The 26087-nt window shown below is 37.2% G+C and overlaps 1 protein-coding gene across 2 annotated transcripts in view; it reads left to right on the top strand.

The window, feature by feature from the left end:
- The window catches only part of LOC121637304 (cadherin-22), a 90736-nt gene that overhangs the window by 39370 nt on the left and 25279 nt on the right, over positions 1–26087 (top strand). For both annotated transcript variants that reach the window (XM_041981360.1, XM_041981361.1), the window contains 2 exons: positions 3030–3166; positions 19797–19918. In XM_041981360.1, coding sequence (XP_041837294.1) covers positions 3030–3166; positions 19797–19918 — 259 coding nt within the window. The remainder of the gene's footprint in view (positions 1–3029; positions 3167–19796; positions 19919–26087) is intronic.

The raw sequence follows: 26087 nt of genomic DNA, 5'->3' as shown, positions 1-26087 counted from the left end.
AAAGTTTCTTTCAACAGAAAAAGTAATTAAAAATTCAGTAAGTTTTGAATATGTCTCGTGCTGTGTACAAAAAGTATCTATCTTGGTTTGGTAGCAGCGGTTTTGGGTTGCTTTGAGCAAAATATAAAACATAAACAAATAACTAGAACAAAAGACAAAAACTAAGTTTGAACGTTCTAATGTTAATCCATGGATTTATTTCTTGTTACAGATCTGTTTCGTTCTTTCTTCTCTTTTCTCTCGTCTTTTTAATTTAAATCTAACTGCTTAACTTCAAAGTTCTGATAATACTTATAGCTAAGGCAGGACTTTACGTGGTTAGTCCAAACACAGCGTTTACATACAAAGACTGTAGGTGTTAATCAAGCTGTCTATGTACGTTTTAAACTTATTTTTCCCATATACCAATCAACCAGAAAATGCATTATAAAACACATTTTATAAAAACAGATGAATAACCTGTTTGAAAGTGAAACAAGACCTTAGATTGTCATAGGACATTAATTATTCATGAAATATTTACATTTATATCATTTCACTGATAAAACAAAATATACTTTGAAAATCCGGGACCTGTAAAGAAAGCTCATATTTACAATAATACATTCTCAGTTTCATCATGAAGGTTTCTGTAAGTCATAAGAAAAGTTTACTTTTGTGACCACAGTAACACACCTTGAAAACGGCCACTAGGAGGAAGTTCTAACTCCATGTTAAAAACCCATTTAATTTTAACTTTGTAATGCTACATCCCAGAAACTCCATTCAAATTACACTTTGTGCTTCTTAATATGTGGAATCATTTTAAACCAGTCATCTGCTGGGAAAGGAGGGAGTCTTCCTTGGGTCGTAAAAGTTATGGCAAATGATGAGTGGAAGAACAAAGAAAAAAAGAGGAACAGCAGAATTTGAGTCTTGGGCCTTAATGCTACACTTTACAGCCATGTTGGTGGGGTGGGTGTAGTGTGTAGGCGAATTGCAGGCTGCCCAGGCCGGCAGGGACGGCGTCCTTGATGTGCTTTAGGAGGATTCGCTCAAAACACTTTATGATGACTGGGGTGAGAGCGACGGGGCGGTAATCATTGAGGCAGGTAATGGTTGTTTTTGTTTTGGCACAGGCACAATGATGGAGGGCTTCAGGCAGACAGGAACCGTGGAAAGCTGTAGAGACAGCTTGAAGATGTCCTTACAAACTTCTGCCAGTTGGTCTGCACATGATTTTAGTGTCCGACCTGACACCTTATCTGGACCCACAACCTTGTTGATGTTGATTCTCCTCAGGGTCGAGGTCAGCTGGTGCAGCTGCAGGGAAAGAGGCTGATGGTGCTACTCTGGCTGTGAAGGGTGAACAGTACTTCTGCTGCCCAGAGTTTCTAAGCATGCAAAGAAGTTATTCAAGGTGTCAGACAGAGTGGTGTCATGGCTGACCTGCTGGTCTCTGCGCTTGTACGCTTTGATGGTCTTGATGCCTATCCTGATGTTACGTGTGTTGTTGTCATTGAAGTGCTCCTCAATGCGCTGCTTGTACCTGAGTTTTGCCAGCTGGATGTCCTTTTTCAGCTTTTGTGGGCCCTGCTATAAGCCAGTTTGTCTCCTGCTTGGTAGACTGCATCCCGGGCTTTTAGCAGGGACCGAACTGTGCTGTACATCCATGGTTTCTGACTGGGGAAAACCGTGATTGTCTTTGTGGGTAGAACAGCATCAGTGCAGAAGAGAACATAGAGCAGCACAGACAACGTGTATTCCTCCAGATCAGCGTCCTCTTTGAACTCTCCCCAGTCTGTGTGCTCAAAGCAGTCCTGTATGGCTGAGGAAGCATCCTCAGTCCAAACCTGAATGGTTCTGGTGGTGGGTTTGGTCGTGCAGATCAGAGGTCTGTAGGCAGGGACCTCCACAGAAATTTAATCTGACAACCCGAAGTGAGGAGCTGCAACAGCCTTGTATACTACTAGAATGTTACAGTACACCTGGTCCACTATATTAAAGTCTCTTGTTGGAAAGTTTATCAATTTGTGAAATTTGGGGAGGACAGATTTTAATTCCACATGGTTAAAGTCCCCAGCCGCAATTACAGCTGCCTCTGGATGAGTATTCATCTGCCCAGCTCCTCCAGCACTAACTTAGGATTAGCTTGCGGTGGTATAGGCCACTATGATAATGACCGGTCTGAGTTCTCTAACCAGTTCAAACGGTCTGCACTTCACTGCCAGCTATTTCAGGTCTGGGGAGCAGAAAGTTCCAATAACGTTCGTAGCTGTTCACCACAAATTGTAAACGTACAGCACCAAGCCTCCACCTTCGGTATTACTTGAAACTGCAGTCCGCTCAGCATGGAACAGAGAGTGCCCCACTAGCTCCATCGCTCAGACAAATTTTGACCCCGTTTATTGGTGAGAAACCTGGTGTTGGTTAGGAGGAGACTGGGCATAGCTGGTCTGTGTGGGCAAGCTTGTAGCCTAGCACACAGCCCGCTCCACTTGCCTCGCTTTTGTTTATGTTGTGTCCTCCGTCTCCTGGGCCACAGAGGGGCGATGGTGAGGGCTTCTGTGGTCTGCTGCAGTTCAGGTGGAATAAAATCTAGCTTTGACGATGCAGAAAAACCATAGTTTTTCTTCAATTCCAGCAGGTCAGCCCTTCTGTACTGACTTCCAGTCTTAAAAATGCTGGTGAAAACATTAACAAAAACATCAAAACAAACGTGAATTGTTGAAAGCCTAAAGCTGCTGCATGTGCCAGCGCCGCCATCTTCCATACCAACTGGGAGAACAGGCATTTATCTTGGCTATTTGAAAACTAATGAAATTCTCAAGTGTGTTAAAGGAATCAAACAAACCAGACAGGCATAACTAACAGATCTTGGATCAGCCACTTGATTTGCAATCCTTTAGAGCAGTAAAATTTCAACAAAGAGAAAAATTATTCAAAATTTTGCTTGACAATTAAAAAATAAATAATTAATTAAATAAAAACACATTAGATACCAACAATATCCTTATCCGTCTGTTAAATTGTCTTTCTTCTTCTGACAGGTTTTCCATTGATCGGACTACAGACCAGGATATGATCTTCCACATTGATCCTGACTCTGGTGCCATCAGATTGGGAAAGATTTTGGACCGTGAAACTGCAGGATGGCACAATATCACTGTGAAGGCTGTAGAAGCAGGTAAATTGTTTTGTTTTGTTTGTTTTTTTTTGTTTGTTTGTTTTCAAAATAAACAGAATGTAAACATCTTAATTCTACTGGGATATATATTATTATTTATTCACCATTGATTTTTCAACTTTTCAAACATTGCTAAAAGGCACAAAGTAAAATTATTGTTTGAAGCATTATGTGTAACTGTTTCCATCTATAAAAACATTAATCAAAAGTTGTTTTAATGGTCTGGTTTTAACTTTTGAATACACAGAATGGAACCTTTATTATAATACAACTAAGAAAAAAATGTAAAAAGCCCTTTAAGAAATACTTTTTAGAACAGTTCACTTTCATTTAATGTGGTAGCCATGTGTTATCTCTCTTCCTATCTCATTGATGGTAAAGATACAAAAAATGCACCAAATGGGCATAAAAAAGGAGAAAAAGTACACTGATTTACATCCAACATTTTGTAAACATGTATGCATATCTTTAAATGTCAGATGCAGAAGAATATAATTAAGAGGGGAGGAGAGTCTTTTTATACCTATAAAAAAAAAAACATTTCTGGTCATTTGTCCAAGACTTTGACAAAATTAAACATTAACAGCAGATTGTTGAGACTTCTTGCTTTTAAATAAAGCATGCCATAAAAAGGCATGGATTTGAAACAGCATGCAGTATTTAGTTGTAAGCAAAGAAGACTCAGCAGGTGTCATGGTATGGGGATTTTTTTAATAACTCCTGAAATGATGATGTCTCTAAATATATACTTTTTCAAATCAAATCAAATCAAACTTTGTTTATATAGCACTTTTCAGACAAAAGTTACTTAAACCGAACCAACTGTATGTGTTTGTATATGCAAACATATACATAAAAAGAAACATAATTAAGAGCAAACATAAGAGCATAACATGGCGCATAAAAAGCAGATTCTCAAACACAAGGTAAAAAAAAAATACTATACTATACTATACTATACTATACTATACTATACTATACTATATAGTTAAGTGCAACAGTAAAAAGATAAGTGTTGAGTAATTAATGTGTAATAGTCTCTATTTGACTATCTTTAATTTGTACTAGATAATGTTTTACTATAAGCAAAGCCTTTAAAACATCACAGACAACAATTTCTATGATAAAATCGATCATTTCTATTTTCACAGCCATTCTTTAGAACATATGAATAATAGAATATACCTTTAATTTATTGATTGAAGAACAAAACGTGGCTACTCATCAGGGAAATAATAGTAGTTAATGACAGGTATTTTTCTCATGCCAGTTGGAAAATTTAGTTATCATCCTGGTCTTTGAGCTTATAAACACAATGCTGACAATAAGTGAAGAGCTTTTTCTTTCCGTCATAGCAAAGAAAATGAAAATTGCAATAACTTGGGGAAACAGGGAGGTTATTACTATGTCATTAGAAGTAAACTTGAGAAAGGAGGAAGACTGGTAATTCTCGCTATTTTCAATCATATACAGATTAAATGATTTTGGGATTGCAGTGAAAGAATAGGAGATTGAATTTTGCATCTAACTGGGATCCACCATCAAACACAGTGAGAAAAAGAAAACAATGCCATAAACAGGCTAGAATGTCTTCATATTTGTTCCTTCCTTATATTTCCCCAGACTGTGATTACTCCAATAATCAATACAGCCTAAACCAAACAGTATGCAATCTCACACAACATAAACATTAAGACAAAATTGGTCCGTCTGAGTCATTCCAGAGTAATTTGGGCTCTTTTGTGCTCCATCTTTTTGTGCTTGGCATTATGTCATAGTCATATTTTAATGTTAATTAAACATTTAAAGCATCCCCACACCTTCCAATATCAGACATAAACACATGCCTGCACTTCAAAGATAAAGCTTCTAACATTGCCATTCATGAAAACATCTGCAAAGACAATGTTAGTGGTCAGCGACATTAGAATTCCCACCCAGAGCGTTTCTTTATCGCTGCTTAGCTCACATAGGCTCGAGAACTCCAGATAGACATACAGGGCACAGAAAAAGAAGAAGAAAAAAAGAAAAGTACAGACAAAAAGAAAAATAAGGTCACAAGAGAGATGGAAATAGGGAAGCTGATTGGATGTTTATACTAGCTAGAGCATTTGGTCTTCATTTTTGCCTTAATGATTTTCTTTTCTTGTTGGGCCGTTGTGCTCATTAAAACTAAAGAGCCACAAGGTCAAGTTGTCTAAGGACATTGTTAAACTCCAGTTTTGTGGCATAACCCTTAATTATCTCAGTCCATTACTGACCTTTGAACTGTTGTATTGCATGTGTTGCAGTATTGGACAAGTGACAAATGGCTTTCTGACAGTTCTTACTGTCTGTGCTCTAAAATTAACCTATGCCATCAACATGCAAAACTCACTAAATGCCAGTTATTGCATTTTGTGGCTGTCTTTGGGTCCCATCAAGAGGTTTTAGCTTGGGTGCAAGCGCTATTCTGATATTTCACCAGTCCAAAAATTATGCACACATAGACACAGACATCATACCTTCACAATTTTTTTCTTTGAAAGATGAAACAAGCTTTTTTCTGTATAGTACTTGTCTCCCTTCTGCAGAGCACAGAACCTTCCAAGTTCAGGAGGAGCATTTAATGCATTGTCACTAGCCAGGGTACTCATGCTTCCTGGCAGCATTCTCCATAGAAACATATTAGGTTAAGTTGGAGTGACATATAATTTTCGAGAACTGATGGCAAGCATGATACCACCTTGCAAAACTGCTTTTTCACCCAGACAGGTATAGTGGGAAAAAAGAATCTCACCCTGAGGCCAAAAGAGATACTAAAGTAGCTCAAAGTCTTTATCTCTTGCACTGTTGCAGGGAAGAGACGTTTTCTACTTCATAACTTTCCACATTTGCTGTCGATCAAACAAACACATACTGTTTGACTTTTTACACTCTTAGAACATTATTGCCTATAAGTCCAAATGAACCACGTTCTCATTGGACATGGTGAAGGGAGATAAGTGTCTTATCACTCGAGGTTGTGAGATGTGAAAAAAAAAAAATCTCAGCAGCAAAACAAATTCTTATTCTAACGAAAGTCTCATTGTATGCAAATAAATGTATCAACTTGTTCTGAGAGCACAAATTAGATGAAATTTGTTCAAGTGCCGAACAAGGCACATTATTCTTTGTGCAAATCATGCACAAGTTTAATCAGCTGGAATGTTGATGCAAAAGTAATACAGAACACATACAAGGTGGAGACAGATTTTGTATAAACAGGGAACACAAGCTCTGATTTGGTTGTTTTTTCATGTCAATTATAATGTCAGTCTAATATCCAAACTGTCTACATGAAGTTAAAATGCAGCTTAACATAGATAAGTGCTTGTGATAAAATTCTAGATCTTAAAATGACTTATTTGTTGCTTCCTAATTAATGTAAATGTGACCAGTTCCATGCACATGTTCCCATGGTCAGTATGTTTTGGGATGAAGACTGAGTTCAATTCTTTGTTGACACTCAAAGAAGAAACAATAAGTGACGTCATTAGATATCTATCAAGATTTAACAATAACCAGCATTGAAGGGACACAAAATTATCCTGCAGCACTTGAGCAATTTACCAAAATACTTTATGTGTAAAGCTTAACCTTTATAATATTATGTTATAAAGTTCAATGATAGAAATCATGATTGAGGAATATTAAAGTGTGTAAGCCATAGCAAGATTTCTGTAAATGTCTAAACATGTATGTAATATTTAGACTGAACCATTAACAGTAATTTTAGCCAAAGCCATGTTATTTTAACACCTAACATTTACAATTACCAAGTAAGACCACAGAAGAAAAGTGAGGAATTGTGAGTGGGAGGTAAGTAGATGAATGCAATGAGTGTTAAAAATTAATGTAGAACAAGTCTAAAACTAATAATTGCTTTCACAAAACTGTTTAAGAGTGTAACAAAGATCCAGATTAGCTCCCCCTGCCACCCTCTCTTTCTTTAAACCATAATGGTCAAGTAAATACATGTAAGTCATGGGAAATGAAGGAAAGAACAAGTTTATAGAAGTATAAAGACTAAAGAAATTCATATTTTGATAGATCCTAAGCTGAGACTTAGTAATTTAGGCTTTATTAAAGAGCTAAAGCATTGAAGAGTATGGACCAATGTACCCAATTATTGTTCTATCTTTGCCTTCAGTAGCCTATTATCTATTAATGCTATTTAATATTTTTCTTTTACAAAGTTCATTGATCAAATATTGAGAACATTTGAATCTATCAAGGAACTACAGCCTGATTATTATTGCAACAACCATTATAAAAAAGACTAAAATAAGATGGTCTTTATTTAAAAGAATCTGAAAACCTGCAGAAACAAAAACAATGCAGCAACCAGAAAGTTTGAATGACTTACCTTAAGTTACATTAACATTCAAAATAAGCAACAGATCTTTAACAGCCTGTTATTTGGTGGTAGCATGTAACAGACTGAAATTATGTACTGGCACAATGGAAATAATATGTCAGCAGAAAGCCAGTGGGTGATTTTGTTCTCATAGACACAAAACTTGTCAAACTGGACATATGAATTGAGTGAAGTAAATATGCCCCCCCAAAAAGAAATTATTATGCAAAGAAAATCTGTAGAGCATAACTTGTGCAAGAATTTTCAATCAAGAAATCAAGGCTTGATTCTTGAAAAATCTGCTTTTCATTTATTTGTTATTAGTCCTATTTGTTTAGGTGTAGGTAGCAAAATTGTACATTTTAGGCCACCCAATCTGTCATCATAAGATGGTCAATGCAGTCTTGCAAATTCCCTCTGGGATTAAAACAAGTATTTTTCACTTTAATTATTCCAATTTTAAACTGGGTTGGGGCACTAGAAAGACCTTTTTTATGCAGTAAAGGAAATGTATAACATTCCCAATATTACTTAGAAATGTTATGTAATTTATTTCTGCTTTTCTGTATTAGAATAGTTCTCTGGTGCTCTCAGAGAAGCATTGGTGTCATCAGCATCACCTGGGATGGGACTTGTCACCATGGTAACCAAGAATTCTGATCTAATAAACAGGTCTAAAAGCACAAGCCTAGTACTTACTGTGGTCTGTAATTTTAACACATTATGCGCCTCAACTGTGAAATTTGTTTCTAGGAGCTCATAATCATTTCTGTAAGGCCACACTGTAGAAAACACATGGTTCTAAATGAATCAGAAGACCTCTTCAGACTAAAACACATTGCATTTATTGGGTGATGAAGTCTGTTGACCACCACAAATGTGATTAAATTACCTTAACCTTTACACACATCTTGGCTAAATGGAAATTACTTGCAATTTCAAGACACATAAATCAGTACCTGAATATTCGAGGTTTGTAAAAATGATACTCTTTATCATCCATACCTACCTTGGTTGGCAACTGGCTTTGTAAAGAGACTTCACGCAGATACAGTTAAGTACATATGGATTTTTATTTTATTCTACTGACATAAGCGACAACATAAAGTTCATAAAATATTGTACAATGAAACACTTTAGACACCCACTTAAAGTACACAAACATGCTGGCATGTACAATACTTCTTCCCTGAAGTAATGCCATCATAATTTAGTGCCTGAGAGACAGCCCTGCTCAAAGATTCCTGACAACTGGTGTGTTCCTCACAGATGCAGAACATGCCAGTAATCTGTTGAAATCCCTTTATTCTTCTGTTTCAAAGACAGAATTAGAACAGTGCTACTTGGTCCCATGAAAGAAGCTGTCTCATATATATATTTACATGCTAGCCATAGGCTCAGGCCACTGCTGTCCATGTGTTTTACTGGGTTTCTGGTTCATGGTGTTCAGCGTCACACTATCATGTCTCTAATGTTGTGTTCCTTTGCTGAAGGATGAGGCTGGTAGACTCAATAGTTTAGACAATTATCAGCCTATTGCATTAGCCAGTATCTTGTCTAAAGTACTGCAAAAAATACTCTTGTCAAAACTAGAAATGCAGACTCTTACCACTGACAATCAGTTTGGTTTTTTAAAGAAAACACAGTACTGACCTGTGTACATATGCACTTAAAGAGAGTACTTAATTATACAAGCCATAATTCATCAGTATTTCTATGTTTTATTGATGCATCTCAGGCATTTCATAGAATCAATCATGATTCCTAAATTTTGGATAAGAGTTTTATCCTTTTGGTATGCCCATCAAACATTCCAGTTCAAATGGGACAATGTTGTTTCTTCTCCGTTTCATGTTAGTAATGGAGTACGTCAAGGAAGAATTTTATACCCTTTTTGATTTAATATTTATATGGAAGACTTATCAGTTAAATAAGGCAAATACTGGATGTCTTGTGGGGAACACTGTTGTCAGTCATCTTATGAATGCTGACGACCTGGTCCTGCTCAGTCCATATAGTGCTGGTTTGCAGCAAATGTTGATAGTGTGTTCTCAGTATAACATAGCATTGCTGTCGGGCAAAAAACCTCCTATGTCCAAAGTTCGTGATTTTCTTTTTCCTTCATAAATAAATACTATTGGTCACCATTTATGTCTGTCTGTAATTTTACAAATATTTAGCCAAAGATATATGATGTAAAACACAATACCAAGTTTGATGACATTATGTCCATTATTACAAAAACCATACAGTTTTACTTATTTTTTGAAAAATAACAGTTTAACATAGGAGGTTTGCGCCCGACAGCAGCGATAGATTATGATATAGAATATAGGAATTCAACTTTTGCTGTCTTTCATCTAACAATCCTCTGACTGTGTGTGAGGAAATTTAAGTAGCTTGGTCATGTCATATTTATCTGATGACTGGAGGGATGACAAAGACATCCATCGACAGCGTTGTAAAATTTATGCTCAAGCTAACACGCTCATAATAAAATTCTCTATGTGCTCTGATTCTTTGAAGTGCTCCCTGTTCAGATCCTATGTCACACCATTTTAAACTGGTCAGCTATGGTCAAACTACCGGAAAATGAATATGCAGAGGCTCAAGGTAGCCTACAATGATGCATTGAGGTTGCTACTCGGTGTCCCTAGGTGGCATAGTGCCAGTTAGTTGTTTGTGGCTACAAGGGTGCCATCTACTGAGGCGCTCTTGAGGCAGCTTATGTTTAATTTTACGTGTCAACTGGATACAAAAACCGTATTACAGAAGCCCTAGCTAGCCCTCTGAAAAGCTGCTGTCGATTTACTTCTAAATTGAGACAGTATTGGTTTAACAGTCTGTATGTGTTTTAATGTGCACTAATCATGTTTGGTTTTCTCTTGTCTTATTATTTTATCCTGTATGTGTGTTTTATGGACCTGTGTCTGATAAACTATACAAACAGGATTTAATAAAATGAACAACTAAAATAAAATATTAGAAAGCAAAGCTGTAAAGTATGATAAAAAGGAAGAAATGCTCTATATAAACAAATTAACTGAACTGATAAAACATTGTGCAAACCTTGATGACTTGAGCTGCCTGTGCTTCCTACATATATATATATATATATATACATACAGTATATGTGAAATGTAAAATGTGCACATCTGATGATTGCAGGCTTTCATTCTTGCACAGCAGGAAAAGCAGCAGAATTAGAGGAAAAGAAATGTAGGCCTAGTGGAACTCTTAATGCATTAATCTTCTTGCTGCCTTGGTTAAAAGCAGTAAATTAAAACCATGCATTGAGGTGAGGTATATGCTGTTAGTTGAACCCAGCAGCCTCATCCGCTGGTGTGCCACTTTTAGAACTGAGTGGTGAGACAGTTCTTCATCAAGCTGATGATGATTGCTTTGTTTTGCTTTTTCTGGTTAATCTGGCCTGTCTTGTTCTTCTGATTGTCTGTAGTACATTATGTCAGCTGTTAAACCATGTGTTTTGCTATAGCAAGTCATTAAAGTTAAACGCCCACATCTGTTGTTTTTACACTTTAAGATATGACTTATAACTCTGTCCTTCATTGTTACGGGTGCTGCTCATTGCAGACAGCTGGGGCTCATCCTACATGCAAATGCCTGGCCCTGATGTCCGTTCGGAGTGGCTGGATCAGACACACCCCGGTCTCCTACCCGCTGATTGGCTCAGTGCCCAGCCAATCACCTTGCAGCTTAGTGGAGTCCCGGAAATAAAGGGCTGCTGCAGGGATCATATTCAGGAGGGAGAAGCTGGATAGCGGCTTCCCCTCAGTTTGGCAGAATTATGGTGGCGTTGCTTTTCTGTGTGTTTGCTGTGCTAAATGGTAGCCTGGTGATTTTTAGACTATTTTGTATTTACAGCAGGGTTAAACCTACCTGTTCGTGTTTCCCTTGGGGACGTAATTATAGTCTTGTTAAGTTGGGCTTACCTTTGTATTGCACACAGTTTAGGTTTGAGTTGCGCTTCGGGTTACTACGTGTTTTGCCATTTCGTTAACCTTTGTGTTAAACTTTTGTTTGTGTTGTGTTGGGCTAGCTTAGGCTAATTGTTGGTGACTGTGTTCATTTAGTTTATTGGAACTGCTGCACCTTTTGTTATTTAGTTATCACGCCGAGTTATGTGCACTCTTTTGTTTGTATAATTTTTGTATGGTTTACTCAGCGGGTTTCGTGTATGGTTTCAGATTTAACCTTTTTAATTCCTTTCAGCAGTTCCTCTAACCCCAACACTTGGTTAGGTTTGACTTCTTGTTTTATCTCTTATTTAAACTCACCACAATAAAAGGCTGTGTTTTACTTATACACCTGTCCGCAACTGTCTTTTATGTTGCACCCCACTCATACCCCTGAAATGGGACGTAACATTCATGAAATGTGGTATTTTTACCAACATGTGTTCTATCAACAATACAGTAATACTTTATTAAAACGCTTTACTTACTTCCTGATTGGGTTTAGATGAAAATTTATGGATGACACTTTACACCTTGCCATATATACATGTATACACATCATATTATGACCAAACTTAGTAATTTCCTGGTTGCCATGAGGCCGACATCACCTGGTCCCGGTAAAAAGAATCAGAACGTGGATTCCATTTTATCATATTACCCTTCACACAGTTTATGTCATGACAGCCAGAGTTCATACAGTATAATCTTAAATCCAATCATAATTCATACCTGTCTTCATCCATATACACCGCATGGGCATGTTTGGGAGAGGGGGACATTCTTATTCGCTCACAGGACAAAGAATACAAGATATTCTCATTACCTGTTCATACATATTGTATGAAAAGTTATACACGACTTTAGATGCATTTGCTTTGTATTTCCAACAACACAAGAGATCAGCATGTCTGTGCATTATTTTATCCTGTATATTATTTTAGTGAGAAAAATCCAGTGACAGCAAACTGTACAGCTTCACAGTCTAAATCGGCAGGACACTGTCTGGCCAAAAGAAGTCGCCACCAAATAAAAGCAGTCACACACACACACCAGTATTTCATTGTTCTGCCTTTAGCTTTGATTACAGCAGCATTCACTGTGGCTTCATTTTGATAAGCTTCTGCAATGTCACAAGATTTATTTACATCCAGTTTTGAATATTTTTTTTGTATTGAAAACTTGTATTGATGATGGGAGAGTACAACCAATGTGCAAATATTCTCAGTAGGGTTCAGGTCTGGACTCTCCGGTGACCAATCCAAGTGTGAAAATGATGTCTCATGCTTCCTGAACCACTCTTTCATATTTTGAGCCCCCTGAATCTTGGCATGATCATAGCACTGCCCTCACAGGCTTGTACAGCAGACACCAGGCATGATGGGTGCATCACTTCATCTGCCTCTCTTCTTACTCTGATGCACCCATTGTTCTGGAGTAGCATAAATCTGGACTGCAGAGTCTAATCTTAATGCTTCCTAGCAAACTGAAGCTTTTTTCTCTGGTTAGTCTCACTAATTTATGGTTTTCTTATGGCTGCACAGCTGTTCATTCCCAATGCCTTAAGTTCCCATCACAATATGTGTGTAGAAATGCTCTTACTTTCACTATTAAACATAGCTCTAAGTTCTACTATTGTTTTTCTTTGATTTGGTTTCACCAAACGTTTAAGTGACCACTAATCACCATCATTCAAGATGTTTTTCCGATACCTTTATTCCTGGAAGATGATGGTTTTCCAGTATCCTTTCAGTTTTTAATTATGTGTTGGACAGTTCTTAACCTAATTTTACCATTTTCTGCAATCTCCTTAGATGTTTCCAGTGTTGATGGATGCCAAGGATTTGACATCTTTTTCATGACCACGGGATGTTTAAGAAAGGAGAACCTACTCATTGCATCAGTCAGGGTTAAACAACTTGTTGCCAGCTGAAAGATAATTACCCATGCATTCATTATCCAATAATTGGCCAGGCAGTGTGTTATGCCAGATTGGGTTTTACATAAAATTCTCCTTGCTCCAAGCTAATCGGGGAGTTATTTTTTTATTTATTTTTTTTTATTTTTTATTTTTACCAAAAACTATTAGCTGTTGTCAGTGTCACTTGTAGATGTCATGCAAAAGCTGTAACTTCCTAAATCAACCCACATATTTATTTTTTCTTAACACAAATTATTTAGTTACTAATGATCTCCAGTCCAACTGTACAATATGTTTCAAATATGAAGTAAACATTCGTTTTTACAACTCTATCTATAATTGTAAAACTGGAATAAATACCAATCTGTACTACTGTTTATATAATAAAACCTTATTAAAGTGACAGGGAATGCAACTGTAGATTCAGATCTTAATCTGATTGTTAAATTTGTGAAATTGGGTGACAGCACCCCCAGTTTAGTGCCCACTTTAGTTTAAGGGCCTGTTGCTTTTGTTTGGTTTTAGTTTCCTCACCGAGTTGCGGTAGTGTCTGTGTGTGCACTCGGTGAGTGTTTGGTATAGGTTTTGGTTTGTTTCTTTCTGCCGGTCCGCTAACCCCAGCTCATCTTTTGTTTTACAGGTTGTCCATCACTTATCACGGGAGTTGTAAATAAATGTGCTTTTATTTTGAAATTACATCTGTCCTCACCGTGTTTTTTGTTACGCCCGTCCATACCCCTTAAGTCGGGTCGTAACAGTATAACACATGAGTTATTGCATGATAGCTGAGGTCAAGATCTCTCAATAACAGTTGGTCCCGTATCTTTAGTTTTATCTACCAGCATTTTGTACAGCACTGTCCCTCTCCACTGGCACTTTTGTTGCTTTACTAAATGCAGAAAGCCTATAGATGTACATGGAAATATATTTAGATTAGTAAATATGCTCTTAACATATATCGTAACCAACAAATTTTTAATGTGTATGAAAATTCACTGATCTAGACCCACACTGAAAACTTATCTAAACTTAGGCTATGTTCACACAGAAGTTCAATTTCAGTTATTTTCCTGTATGTGACTCGTATCAGATTTTTTAATGACAGCACAAATCAGATTTTTTTTATTTTTTAAATCCGACCCAGGGCACTTTCATGTGTGGTCCTGAATCGGATACATAGCTGATCTGTGACAAAGTGACCTCAGTCTAAATGATCTTGTTGCACCAACTTTTACATCACTCTAGTGAGACAGATATAACAAATCTTTGCTGAGGAGGCAGGATATGGAAAGATCAAATGTGAAAAATTTACTGCGCAACTTCGAAACTCATACACACATGCTACATAATGTAGCATCCGTATTTATCTCTGCAGTGTGCTGCATTTGACGTTGTGTTTTCATTTCATGTCATTTCAGGGCCATGTACCATTGACACTTAACTATGATGAAGGTCACATTGAAATGATACTGTGAGCAACCATGCAATAAAAACCAGATTTCTGTAAACAAAAAAAAAAAGGATTTGACCTCTAAGCCCTGCAGTGTGAAGTGTGAATTATACTGCAGTTTGTAACTTATAGTTATAGCTTTTTTTTCCTGAATGTAGAGAAGGTGGTCTAACTATACACAAGGAAATGTACTTCAGTCATAGCACTCATTATCAGTATCATGCAAGCCAAATCCATATACAATTCCGGTCTAATCTGTATAACGGAAGGTGATTAAAAAGCTCTGTTCTCTGTTTTGAAGCACATCACACAGCCTCCTGATTCTTTTCCTCCACATATGTATTCTACTTCTTTCTGTGACACATATTTTTCTTCTCTGATAAAAAATCAATAACATCCATCAGCAGCTTATTCTTACAAACTATCAAATTCCATCCTCCTTTACTCATTCAGTCCCCCATTCTCAGGTAATTCCAACATTTACTCTTCCCTCTGTTATGAAAATCTCTGATTGAAGAAAAAAAAATCCTCAACTTGCCAATTAGACCCTATTCCTACTGCTCTTGTCAAAGCTACTGTCTACTCTCTGGCCCTCATTACTACTCGCATTATTCATTCTTCTCTTGTGACTGGAATTGTTCCATCTCCTCTCAAAACAGCAGCTGTCACTCCATTACTGAAGAATAAAATCAAATGAAATCAAACTTTATTTATAAAGCACTTTTCATGCATAAGAACAGCACGAAGTGCTGGTGCTGAGCCCAACAACCTTGATGATCTCTGTCCTATTGCCAGTATTCCATACCCTTCTAACATCCTCAAAAAAAACTTTGCTTTTCATCCCCATATCCATCTCTTAAGCAATAAGCTCTATGAACAATTCCAGTCCAGCTTCCACCCTCTCCATTCAACTGAAACTGCTTTATTCAAAATCACTAATGATCTCCTTCTGGCTGCTGATTCCGATGTGATTTCCATTCTCATTCTGCTTGACCTGAATGTGGCATTTGATACCATCTCACACACCATCCTCCAGGACAGACTGCTTTTTGTTGGCATCACTCATTCCCCCCTTGCTTGGTTTAAGTCTTATCTCTCTGGCCGCACTCAGTTAGTTTAGTTAAAATCTTTCACAGCCCACCCAGTCCCAGTCACCACAGGTGTTACCCAGGATTCTGCCCTGGGTCCCCTGCTGTTTATCATCTATATACTCTCCCTTGGATTTTCTGGAAACATCATGTCCTCTTCGACTGCTATGCGGATGACACCCAGCTCTACATTTTCAGTGAACCTGACTCCACCCTCCTTCCTTCATCCCTCTCTGACTGCTTTACTGAAGTAAAATCATGGTTCACATGCAGTTTTCTTAAATTAAATAATGACAAATCAGAAAAATGTTGGCTTATTATTACAAAGTCCACTTTAACCAAATCTAGCAGTTTCACAGTAGCCATTGACAATTCCTGGATAGCACACTCTCCTTTAGTTTCCATATCAATCATAAAATCCAGTCAACTTACTTTCATCCCTGCAGCGTCAAGCGTCTTCGTCCTTCCCTCACACTGCTGCCGTACTGGTTTACAGTCTAGACACCTCTTGACTATTGCAAATCCCTTCTGTACAACATCCCTCTATGAAAAAAAAATCTGTAAGCTACAACTAGTACAAAACACAGCATCTCAAATCATTACAATGACACTATCTACTTCCCACATCACACCTGTGCTGCAGAAACCCCACTGGCTCCCTGTCACATATCATATTCAGTTTAAATTAATCCTATTAACATACAAGGCCATTCACAACCTCCCCCTTCATACATCTCTGACCTTCTCCATGTTGTTGATCCTGTCCGTACCCTCAGATCCTTTTCATCTATTCATCTTACTGTCCCTCCTGTTTGCCTCAACACAGTTGGGGGTGGGGAGGGGGGGAATTCACTACCGCCCAGTCTTCGCAATATAAGTTCGCTTCCACACTAAGTCCTTTAGGTCACAGTTAAAACCCACCTGTTCTGGCTTGACTTCTCTAGATGAGTGGGTAAGCCTAGACCAGGGGTCTCCAACTCCGGTCCTTGTTGGCTACTGTCCTTTAGATGTCTCCTACTACAACACACCTCTGCACAAGCCTGTTAATGACCCAGTGATTTGAGTCAGGTGTGTTGCATCAGGGTAGAATCCAAAACCTGCAGGACAGTAGCTCACGAGAACCGGATTTGGAGAACCCTGGCCTAGACAGTGCCTAACCAGTTGATATTTGTTTTGATATTTATTCACTTTTTTATTGCTTTGTCATTATTTACATGTCATTTATTTATTTATTTTTTTTATTATTTACTGTGTTTTTACCTTGTTATTATCTGTACAATGACCTTGAGTATCAAGACAGGCACTTTCACTTATTTTTCTAATAAGCAGACCCAGTAAAACAGTGTTATTTACAATGAGTGTGATGGTTTATTGGTTTAATTTTAACTCATTGTGTTATGTAAATGTTTCATTGTTCTTCTGAATACATTCAGTGAAACCGATGGAGTTAACATTACTTTACTACAAAAGTATTAACAAGCTAACGTTTATGCTGCTGTGGCACTAAGGCATTGTTTTTATTGATTGTGCATGTGGATGCAGACACATCTGTGTTTGGATGGTATTACATCAGTGTTACATTCCAGGGAACAAACAGCAAACAGGAGATCAGACAAAGAGAAGATCATGAAGAAAAAAAATGTAAATGAAAGATCGTTCACAAGGTTCAAATCCCAAGTCAAGTCTCAAGTCTTTTGAGTGCAAGTCCAAGTTGTAGACTTTTTATGCAATGCACTAACTAAAGTCCAGTTTGATTAAATAAATTAAAGTAAAATAGTTTTTATAGTAGTATTAGTTCAAGAGTTGATCTGCACACACACACAATTTTTCCACTGCCTCTTAGTGTCCAGATTTCAAGTTGCCATTGTGACATAAAAACCAGTCCACTGGAACAACATAATAATAATAATAATAATAATAATAATAATAATAATAATAATAATAATAATAATAATAATAATAACTACCTGTTTATATTTAGGTGAGGTTAGGTTAAATACCCTTTGCCACATATTCATATCCATGGAAATACAGTATACATAAAAATTACATAGGCTAATATAAAACTCCAAATATTGCTGTTCTGCAGGAGTTTGAAATGGAATGCCGCCCACTGACAGCAGACAGCCCAATACAGGACTGGAATGTGCCATGCATGTAGCAGTGTCCATAGAAACCATGGTAACAACAATCTTGACACATTAAAATTTTGATTGGACATTTGATTGGAATTAAAGATTATTAGTCACTAACCATTCTTTGCAAATACAATGGCTAACTTAATTCATAGTGGAGCTTTTACACATTCACTTACCTTTAACAGCCTGGTATGTATTTATATGAGTAAATTTACGTTATAATACTAATGAACAATCTGCTATAACTGCAGAAATACAACAGTTTAAATTCATTCAGTGGCACGCTTTAACTGCAACGATTTATGTAGATTTTCCAACCGTGAGTAGTTGCAAGTAGCTGCATGTTGTTACGTTTTCAGTGGGGTGCCACTCAAATGTCTTAACTGTGCGATGATAGTTGTGTATGCTGATTTATTCATACTCTGTGTACTCTAATTAACCAGGATATCCAAACCAGCACTGCAAGCAACCAAATCACTCATTAAACTCCCACATAATGTTCTATGCCTCTTTCCTGTTTTCCTCTCAAACTTACATCCTCACATAGGCACACACACACATGCTCTGGGCCTCAGGCTCCCCCCCTGCACTGTACACAGTGTTTTGTGAGCAAAATGGAAACTTCAACAGACATTATTGTATGATTAGGAATGGGAAATAAGATTCAAGGAAGAACTGAGCTAATTTAAAGTGGGGTTTGGCTGTCCTAATTGTATAATCTTCTCCACTCCTACATTTACATTCTGGTCTATTAACAAAACTGTTGTAAGAGTGCACTGTGAAGGAATTCTTCCTGTATCATCTAAAACAACAGAAACAGTAAAATTACAAGACTAAATTTTTGATTTTGCCAAAAGCATTTCCTTGCCATTATAACTTGCTTATGTGTGCCATTTGCACTTAGACTATGAAAAAGATGTATATGGTGGTGTCATTATCAGACCGTGAGGACCTAGAGACAAAAATAGCATCTCTAGTGTCATTTTCTTTTATGTCAGTCACAGGAACCAGTGATTTCCAGATAATGTGTGTAATTTGAAGGACATTAGAATAAATCCTCTTACCATGCAACAACAAACTGACTACACCTGCCTCCTTGTTAAAAGATGTGTACATCTGCATCTCGCCTTACTCATGCAGAAATGCGTTATGAGTGCTGTCTATTAAGAGTCTTATACCTTGTCTATACCACCCTATTATGGAAAAATCTGCATGTCAGCAGCATTGCAGCAGCTGCAGTCTTCCGTCAATGTCCACAAAATTGCAAGGAGTTAAAGTGCTGCTGTGTGTTGAGCTGCAGTTTGGCAGGACTTCCAGCCCACAGTAATAGACATAGGTACACTGAAGTCTGAAAATAACAGGCTTCAAATGAAAAATATACTTTGGGTTGCAGTTATAGGTGTAAAGTGTAAATGCAATGTGGGCTGTCGACAGTTTTAATGGATAATTTAAATCACAGTTGTTGGATGACTGACAAATGTGGCTGAAACACCTCTAACTCAACTATAGAAAATACAGACTCTCAATCATTTCATTTCCAAACACTAGTTTTCTGTGTGACAATCTCACCACACTCCCAGTTGATGTTTTGTCATTATAAATTGGACATAAATTATAATGCAGACATCTAGACACATTTGCCAAAACTCCTAATGTTTTCTTTGTTTCCCTTCTGTAGATAACCATACAATGGCATCCTTCTCAGCAGTGAGCATTCGGATTCTGGATGTAAATGACAATCCTCCTGAACTGGCAACACCTTATGAAGCCTCTATATGTGAAGATGCCAAACCTGGACAGGTATGTGTTTCTTATTGACATAAAAAAAAAACAATCATAAAGGAGAATTTTACGTACATTTCTTGAAAATGTTAGCCCAGTAAAAATTCACAACACACAACCCTAAAGATGTGACATATTTATTGACATACAAAAGATACCAAGAGTTTTCTGTTAAACTGACATGAAGGATAATTTGGATAATGAAGTACTGAGACACAGTAATTTCAGATACATGATGAAAGACTCCATCCTGAAAGGATTTGAAGCAGGTGAAATGATTGAATAGATATATGAATGATTTCAGTTTTATGAACACCACAATGAAAGAAATAAAATCTCATTTCCAACTTATCACATACTGATGCTTGATCAGTCTTCAATATATGTAGAATAATAACTTTATGGCTATTGCCAGTTATCCATCTGTGGTGACGAGTGACACACCAGCTGCACTGATAGTAAACACGGACAGTAAAATATATTTCTACACTAAGCCCTAATTACCAAGCTAGAAATAAAGAGGAGAGAAAAGAGCAGACAAACAACTCCCAAACATGAGTGTCATGGTCAAATGCAATCCTGACAATGCTTCTTTTTTCCAGTCTTTATATTAACTTCTTATCTACATAACAACTCCCTTCACTATGCTACTTTGTTAAGCATTAACAGTAGATTTGACAATTAATGTCAGGCATTAGAATACCCAAATGTCAGTGAAGCTTTTAGTAATAAAAGCTTCACTGACATTTTCCCCATTGCCATGGTAATGCAGTCATGTCTATTGCGCCACCAACTTGAAAAGCCTTGAATGTGGGTGTACGCTTTGCATTCAAAATCTATACAAGTGACTACTTATTAAGTGTCAGGATGTAAGTTGTTAGATGTGAGATCGGTTTGAAGTGAAAGAAGACAACATTGGAATCTGCCCAGGATAAAACTTTTTAATGTTAATGCTCACTTCAACTTTACTCCCTACAGTATGCTCTCTGCTTTACTCAGCAAATTAATTTCTTAAGATTTGTAGTGAGAGGAGATCCAAATGCAGAACAAAGCTGGCTGGATGTAGATATGAAAAGCTTTACTTACCAAAAATCTAAACATAAAAGGCTGCCAAAGCATGGGATCCAAGAGCTAAAACCAAAACGCTAAAAGAAACCACACTACAAGATAAACAAGATAAGCAGATGTGACAAGGACTAAAAAGGCTAAGGAGTAATTACTAAAGCAGTAGCAGGTGATTAAAAGAAGAACAGATGGTGGATAGGCTATATAGCTACAGTCACACTACAGGTCTTAAAGAAGCGCTACTGAGCAGATTTTCTCAGTGAGACGCTCCCTAACTGCACCTTATTCAGCATCCATATTGCATCATACCTGTAACTCTCTCCAGCTCTCCAACTCTGTCCAGCCAGTAAAAGTTAGTCCAATTTTGACTGTTGTCTTATCTCTTGCTCTGTCCCTTTTTCTTTCTTTTTTTTTTTTTGCTTCATCCAATGATGCCCCCCTGCATTTCTCTAATGAATCAACCATGGTGCGTGTTCAAAACGATCAACGTGTTGATATCCATTTGCTAGCATGTGACTTGGTGCATAAGGCAAAACTCAGCTGTGAAGTGATGAAGCGTTTTAAGTTGTAAGAAGTTGTAAAGCGAGGTTTCTCAGCTGGGCAAGTAAAGCACCAGGAATCTACATGATAAATGTCACTGTGACATTAAAATGAGTTTAAAACACATCACTTTAAGGTCAGAAAACAAAGGACAAAGGGACAAAGGGCCCAGCAGAAATAAACAACAAGACAACACTTTTCTTCCATTAAGGCTCGATACACACATACAGATTATCAGGCTGTTTTTGTCCTTTCCTGACCAAGAAAAGCAAACACCTGATTAACTTACATCTTATAAGATTTTCCTATCAAATTATCATTTGGTCTGAGGTGTGTTATGAGCGAATTTGTCCCAGTAATCGCTACCAAAATGGGCCATGGCCAGCAATCTGAAGTACTGACCATGTTCAATATTTACGACCAAAAATTTTCACTTGTGTGGAAAGGCGACGACTCCTGAATTGTGTGTGGATTGTGATGTGGAACAGAATGTAGCCAATCAGAAAGCGAGCTGACTGGGGAACAAGGAAGGATATAAAGTCTGTATTCACGCTCTCCAGTCTGTTATTTTTTCACTTCTGGATTTTTCTGTTTACAATAGTCGCAAGACCACCATCTTCATCATCCACCATCTTACATGAGGACATCATGTATGTCCTCTGCCATGCTGGGTGTTGTGTTTTCCGGTTGTTACTATGTTTCTTCTTTTATTCCTATCACATTTGATCACGAGAGGTTTCTGCCTCGGACGACTAGATTCTAGATTGGTTGCAGGACAGCAGGACCCCCCCACGTTTTTTTCTTTCAACAAAAACTTGCCTCCGCAACTTTGATTTCACTAAAAGAAAGCTGTGTTATATTCTAATAAAAATGAGCTAATTGGAGCAGACATTTCTTTTGATATGACTCATGAAGTTCTCAGATCAATAAAGATGAGATTAGAAAATTAGATGATTCTTTATTTAACTCCAACTGCAGTCTAGTGATGAGATCTTATGAAGATTTGCAGATTAGATGTAAGAAAAGATAGAAATCTTACTTTGCTATTAATACACTTTATGTAAATGTGTTTGTATAATAAAAAATGTCCAAACATGTATCATTTCTAATATATATATATATATATATATATATACATATATATATATATATATATATATATATATATATATATGTAGGAAGCACAGGCAGCTCAAGTCATCAAGGTTTGCACAATGTTTTATCAGTTCAGTTAATTTGTTTATATAGAGCATTTCTTCCTTTTTATCATACTTTATAGCTTTGCTTTCTAATATTTTATTTTAGTTGTTCATTTTATTGAATCCTGTTTGTATAGTTTATCAGTGTTTCTACATGTGCATCCCTGCTAATCGTTTCAAAGCAGAAAGACTCTGCTTTTATTGACTCTAGACAGTAAACCATCAGGCTCAATCCTGAAAGTTCAAACACACAAATATCAGAGCAAGAGAGTGGCACTGAGTGGAAAGGAACTGGAAAGAGAGAGGAGAAGAAATGAATTCTAGTAAAGATGTAACATTTTACAACTTCTTGTCTCTGTCTTTGTCTTTTTGTTTTGTGCCTATTCAATATGTTTCTTAACAAAGTTTAGCCTTCATCGTTCATGTTTATAGATTTTTGCAACAATTTAAGTAACATGCCTGCCCTCCACATTATTGGAATCTACATGAGCAGTGCAAGTTTAAATATAGGTAACAACTATTTTTGTAATCAGAACAATTCACAAGACTTTTTAATCCACAAGACTAATTTTAATTTTTCTGTCCCTTGCAGCTAAAGCCATTTTTGATATTTAAATCACTCTTGTAAATATTTGCTGGTCATTTTTGCTATCCACTGTCCTGAGCAGTCCGCAAAGAGTTATGGATGAGTTTCCAGGAGATCAGGCAGCATTGTGGGGGTTTATTATTTATTCAGGAACCGTCCAACAGAACCAGGCGTGAACATCACCTCAGTCAGAACAGAATTCTCTGACAAGGACAGATCCTCTCATCAGTCGCTATGAACATGATGGGTGTCAGAAAAGATTGGTGATAGTGAATTAATCTTCCAATATTAGTCATTCATCTAGGCCTGCCTCTTAAGCAGCCAATCAGATTTAGTTTAGTCGGACTCAGAAGTTTTTAAATGTATCATATTATTTTAACTGGTTGGTGTCTGTGGTTTCCTGGTATGCATATAATTTTTCACTCTATGGAGGATCGTGGTCTGATAGAGGTTAATTCTGCTAATTTATGTGTCATCGCTACAATTCTGATTTATAGCTGAGATATGATATATTTACATGGCTTTTCAAAATATAATTTAAATGTGACCACTATAGAGGTGTGAGCAAGTAAGTGTGAAGAGTCTACTAGCCTGAAGTTACCCACATGCACATAATATGACTTGACTATCATGTCCAACCTCCTCCAGCACAAAATCAAAACATCTGTCTTGTTTCAATGCTGTAAAAGATGAAATGCGACATGACTGTTCTGACTGTGGTCGTTTTTGGAAAACATGAGATATGTATGTCATTTAGAACCACAAATGAAACTGGCCTGAGTTGGATTTGAATAAAAAAGAATCTGATTTGTGTTCATCAAACTGTGATAAAAACAATTAGATATGGATCATATATGGGAGGAAAAAGTCAGATTTGGGCGCGTTTTGCCTGCAGTGTGACTGCAGCCAAACTATGGGCAACTGACAACATGTAGAGCAGATGGCAAGCAGGAACAGAAAACCAAATTGTAACAAAAACCAAGACTAACCAGAAGAAATTAACATAACAGAAACCATAAACCATGAAAGAACTTTACTCAAGCAGCTTATCGACATAATTTTCTGGAGGCTCATAGTTAAACAAAGTGTTTATATTTGCCAGCTTTTCTTTTCTATGGAAGCCGAGAGTGGCCAGGTTTGCATGTTATTTTAACACTGTTTTCTTGTGATAATGGGATAATTTATCTTGTTTTCTCAAGATAACAGATTATTCAAATGCAGAGTTGCGAGGGAACTGGAGCTGCTCCTGGTCCATCACAGAACCAACACAGAGACAAACATTCAATGGGACTCACAGTCACTCCTAGCGAGAATTTAGAAACTGAAATCAGCCTGACATGTCTTTGGACTGTGGGAGGAAGCTGGGAGAGAACCCATGCATACATGGAGAGAACAAGACATCCCAGTACAGAGCTGTTCTCTACTGGGATGTCTCAGTACAGCAACAGATGCAATCTGATGTCATCTGTCCATCACTGATCAATACATCCAATTTTACTTCGATCTAGTCTGACAAAGGCTGAAATTATGACGTGTCTGACTGTCACATTTTACCAATCACTCATTCATGTAATGAATGAACATGTATACACCATGATTGTAGCCCTTCCCATCAACTATAATGGGGTCTATTTTTATCAATGAAACCAGGTGAGCCCCCTTTAATCATTTTGTTACCTCGAGAAAACAAACTTTGTTTCTCTTCTCATTCTCAATTATCCCATTATCATCAGAAAATGGTCCTTCTTATGTCGAGATAGCGATAACGGCCGCTCTCAACTTCTGTACTTTTCAGCTTTGGATTGGTTTTTAAAATAATGTTTGAATTAATATGCAATATGTTTTTTTATATATCTGGAGGAAAACTGACTGCTAATGTTTGATAAAGATGTCTTATATAAACATGCTATAGTACAATACCTATATACACACGGTTGGAAAACAGCAGGGTTAAAAACAGCTCAAAACTGTAGACAAAAATTAAGCATAAGAATCATTTTTCTATGCATTGTTACAATTCACCAATCAAACAGCGGGAGCCTGTCTGGAAAATCAAGACAAAAGGCGCTGCTGCTTTCCAATCAAATAGAAGGCCCAGTATTTCCACTCATCACCATTAAAAATGGACACAGTCATTAGGGTGTTTTATTCACCTTATGTTGCCAGCAGGCCTTGGGCTGAGTTAAACCCAATTATCATGGGCAGAGCAAAGGAATAATTAAAACAGCAAGGCTTTAAAGTGGGGCCTCTATGCTGGAAGCTGCATTTACATGTGTAATGAGGCTCAGGCCTCTCCTCCCCTTGATCCATAGACTCTTAACCACTTATAGCCCCCCTGTGCCTCTGCTATGCTGCCAGTCTCTGTAGAACGTTGTCTGGTCTGATCTCCCTCACTCCCACTTTGCTCCTTTTCCCATCTGTGAGAGCCCGCATTAACCTTCAGCTCCTAATCTCACAGAGATGATTAGTCTTCCAGCAAAAAAGACCACTGCTGGCTCCAAGCATTGTAAGAAGGTTTTTTTTAATGTTCTCATTAGAGAGAAAGGGAGTAAAGATATTTCAAACTATAATTATTAACCAACAGTACTTACAGGAGACTATGACTTTGAATCAGCTTATCTTTGCTTTGGATGTCATCTTTTTTTTTTTTTTTTTTTTTTTGTTGTGTGTATTTGTCCATCCACTTACTGGTTCACTATTTATCCCTATCTAACTTCAACTTCCTTTTTCATTCTTGTATCACAATTGATATGCTCTTATTTTTTTTTTTTTTTTTTGTATTTATTTATTTATTTTT

Source organism: Melanotaenia boesemani, chromosome 3 (assembly GCF_017639745.1).
Source record: "Melanotaenia boesemani isolate fMelBoe1 chromosome 3, fMelBoe1.pri, whole genome shotgun sequence".
In the NCBI taxonomy this organism is placed as follows: domain Eukaryota; kingdom Metazoa; phylum Chordata; class Actinopteri; order Atheriniformes; family Melanotaeniidae; genus Melanotaenia; species Melanotaenia boesemani.
The sequence above is the reverse complement of the archived record's forward strand: the minus strand, read 5'-3'. Positions and strand labels throughout refer to the sequence as shown.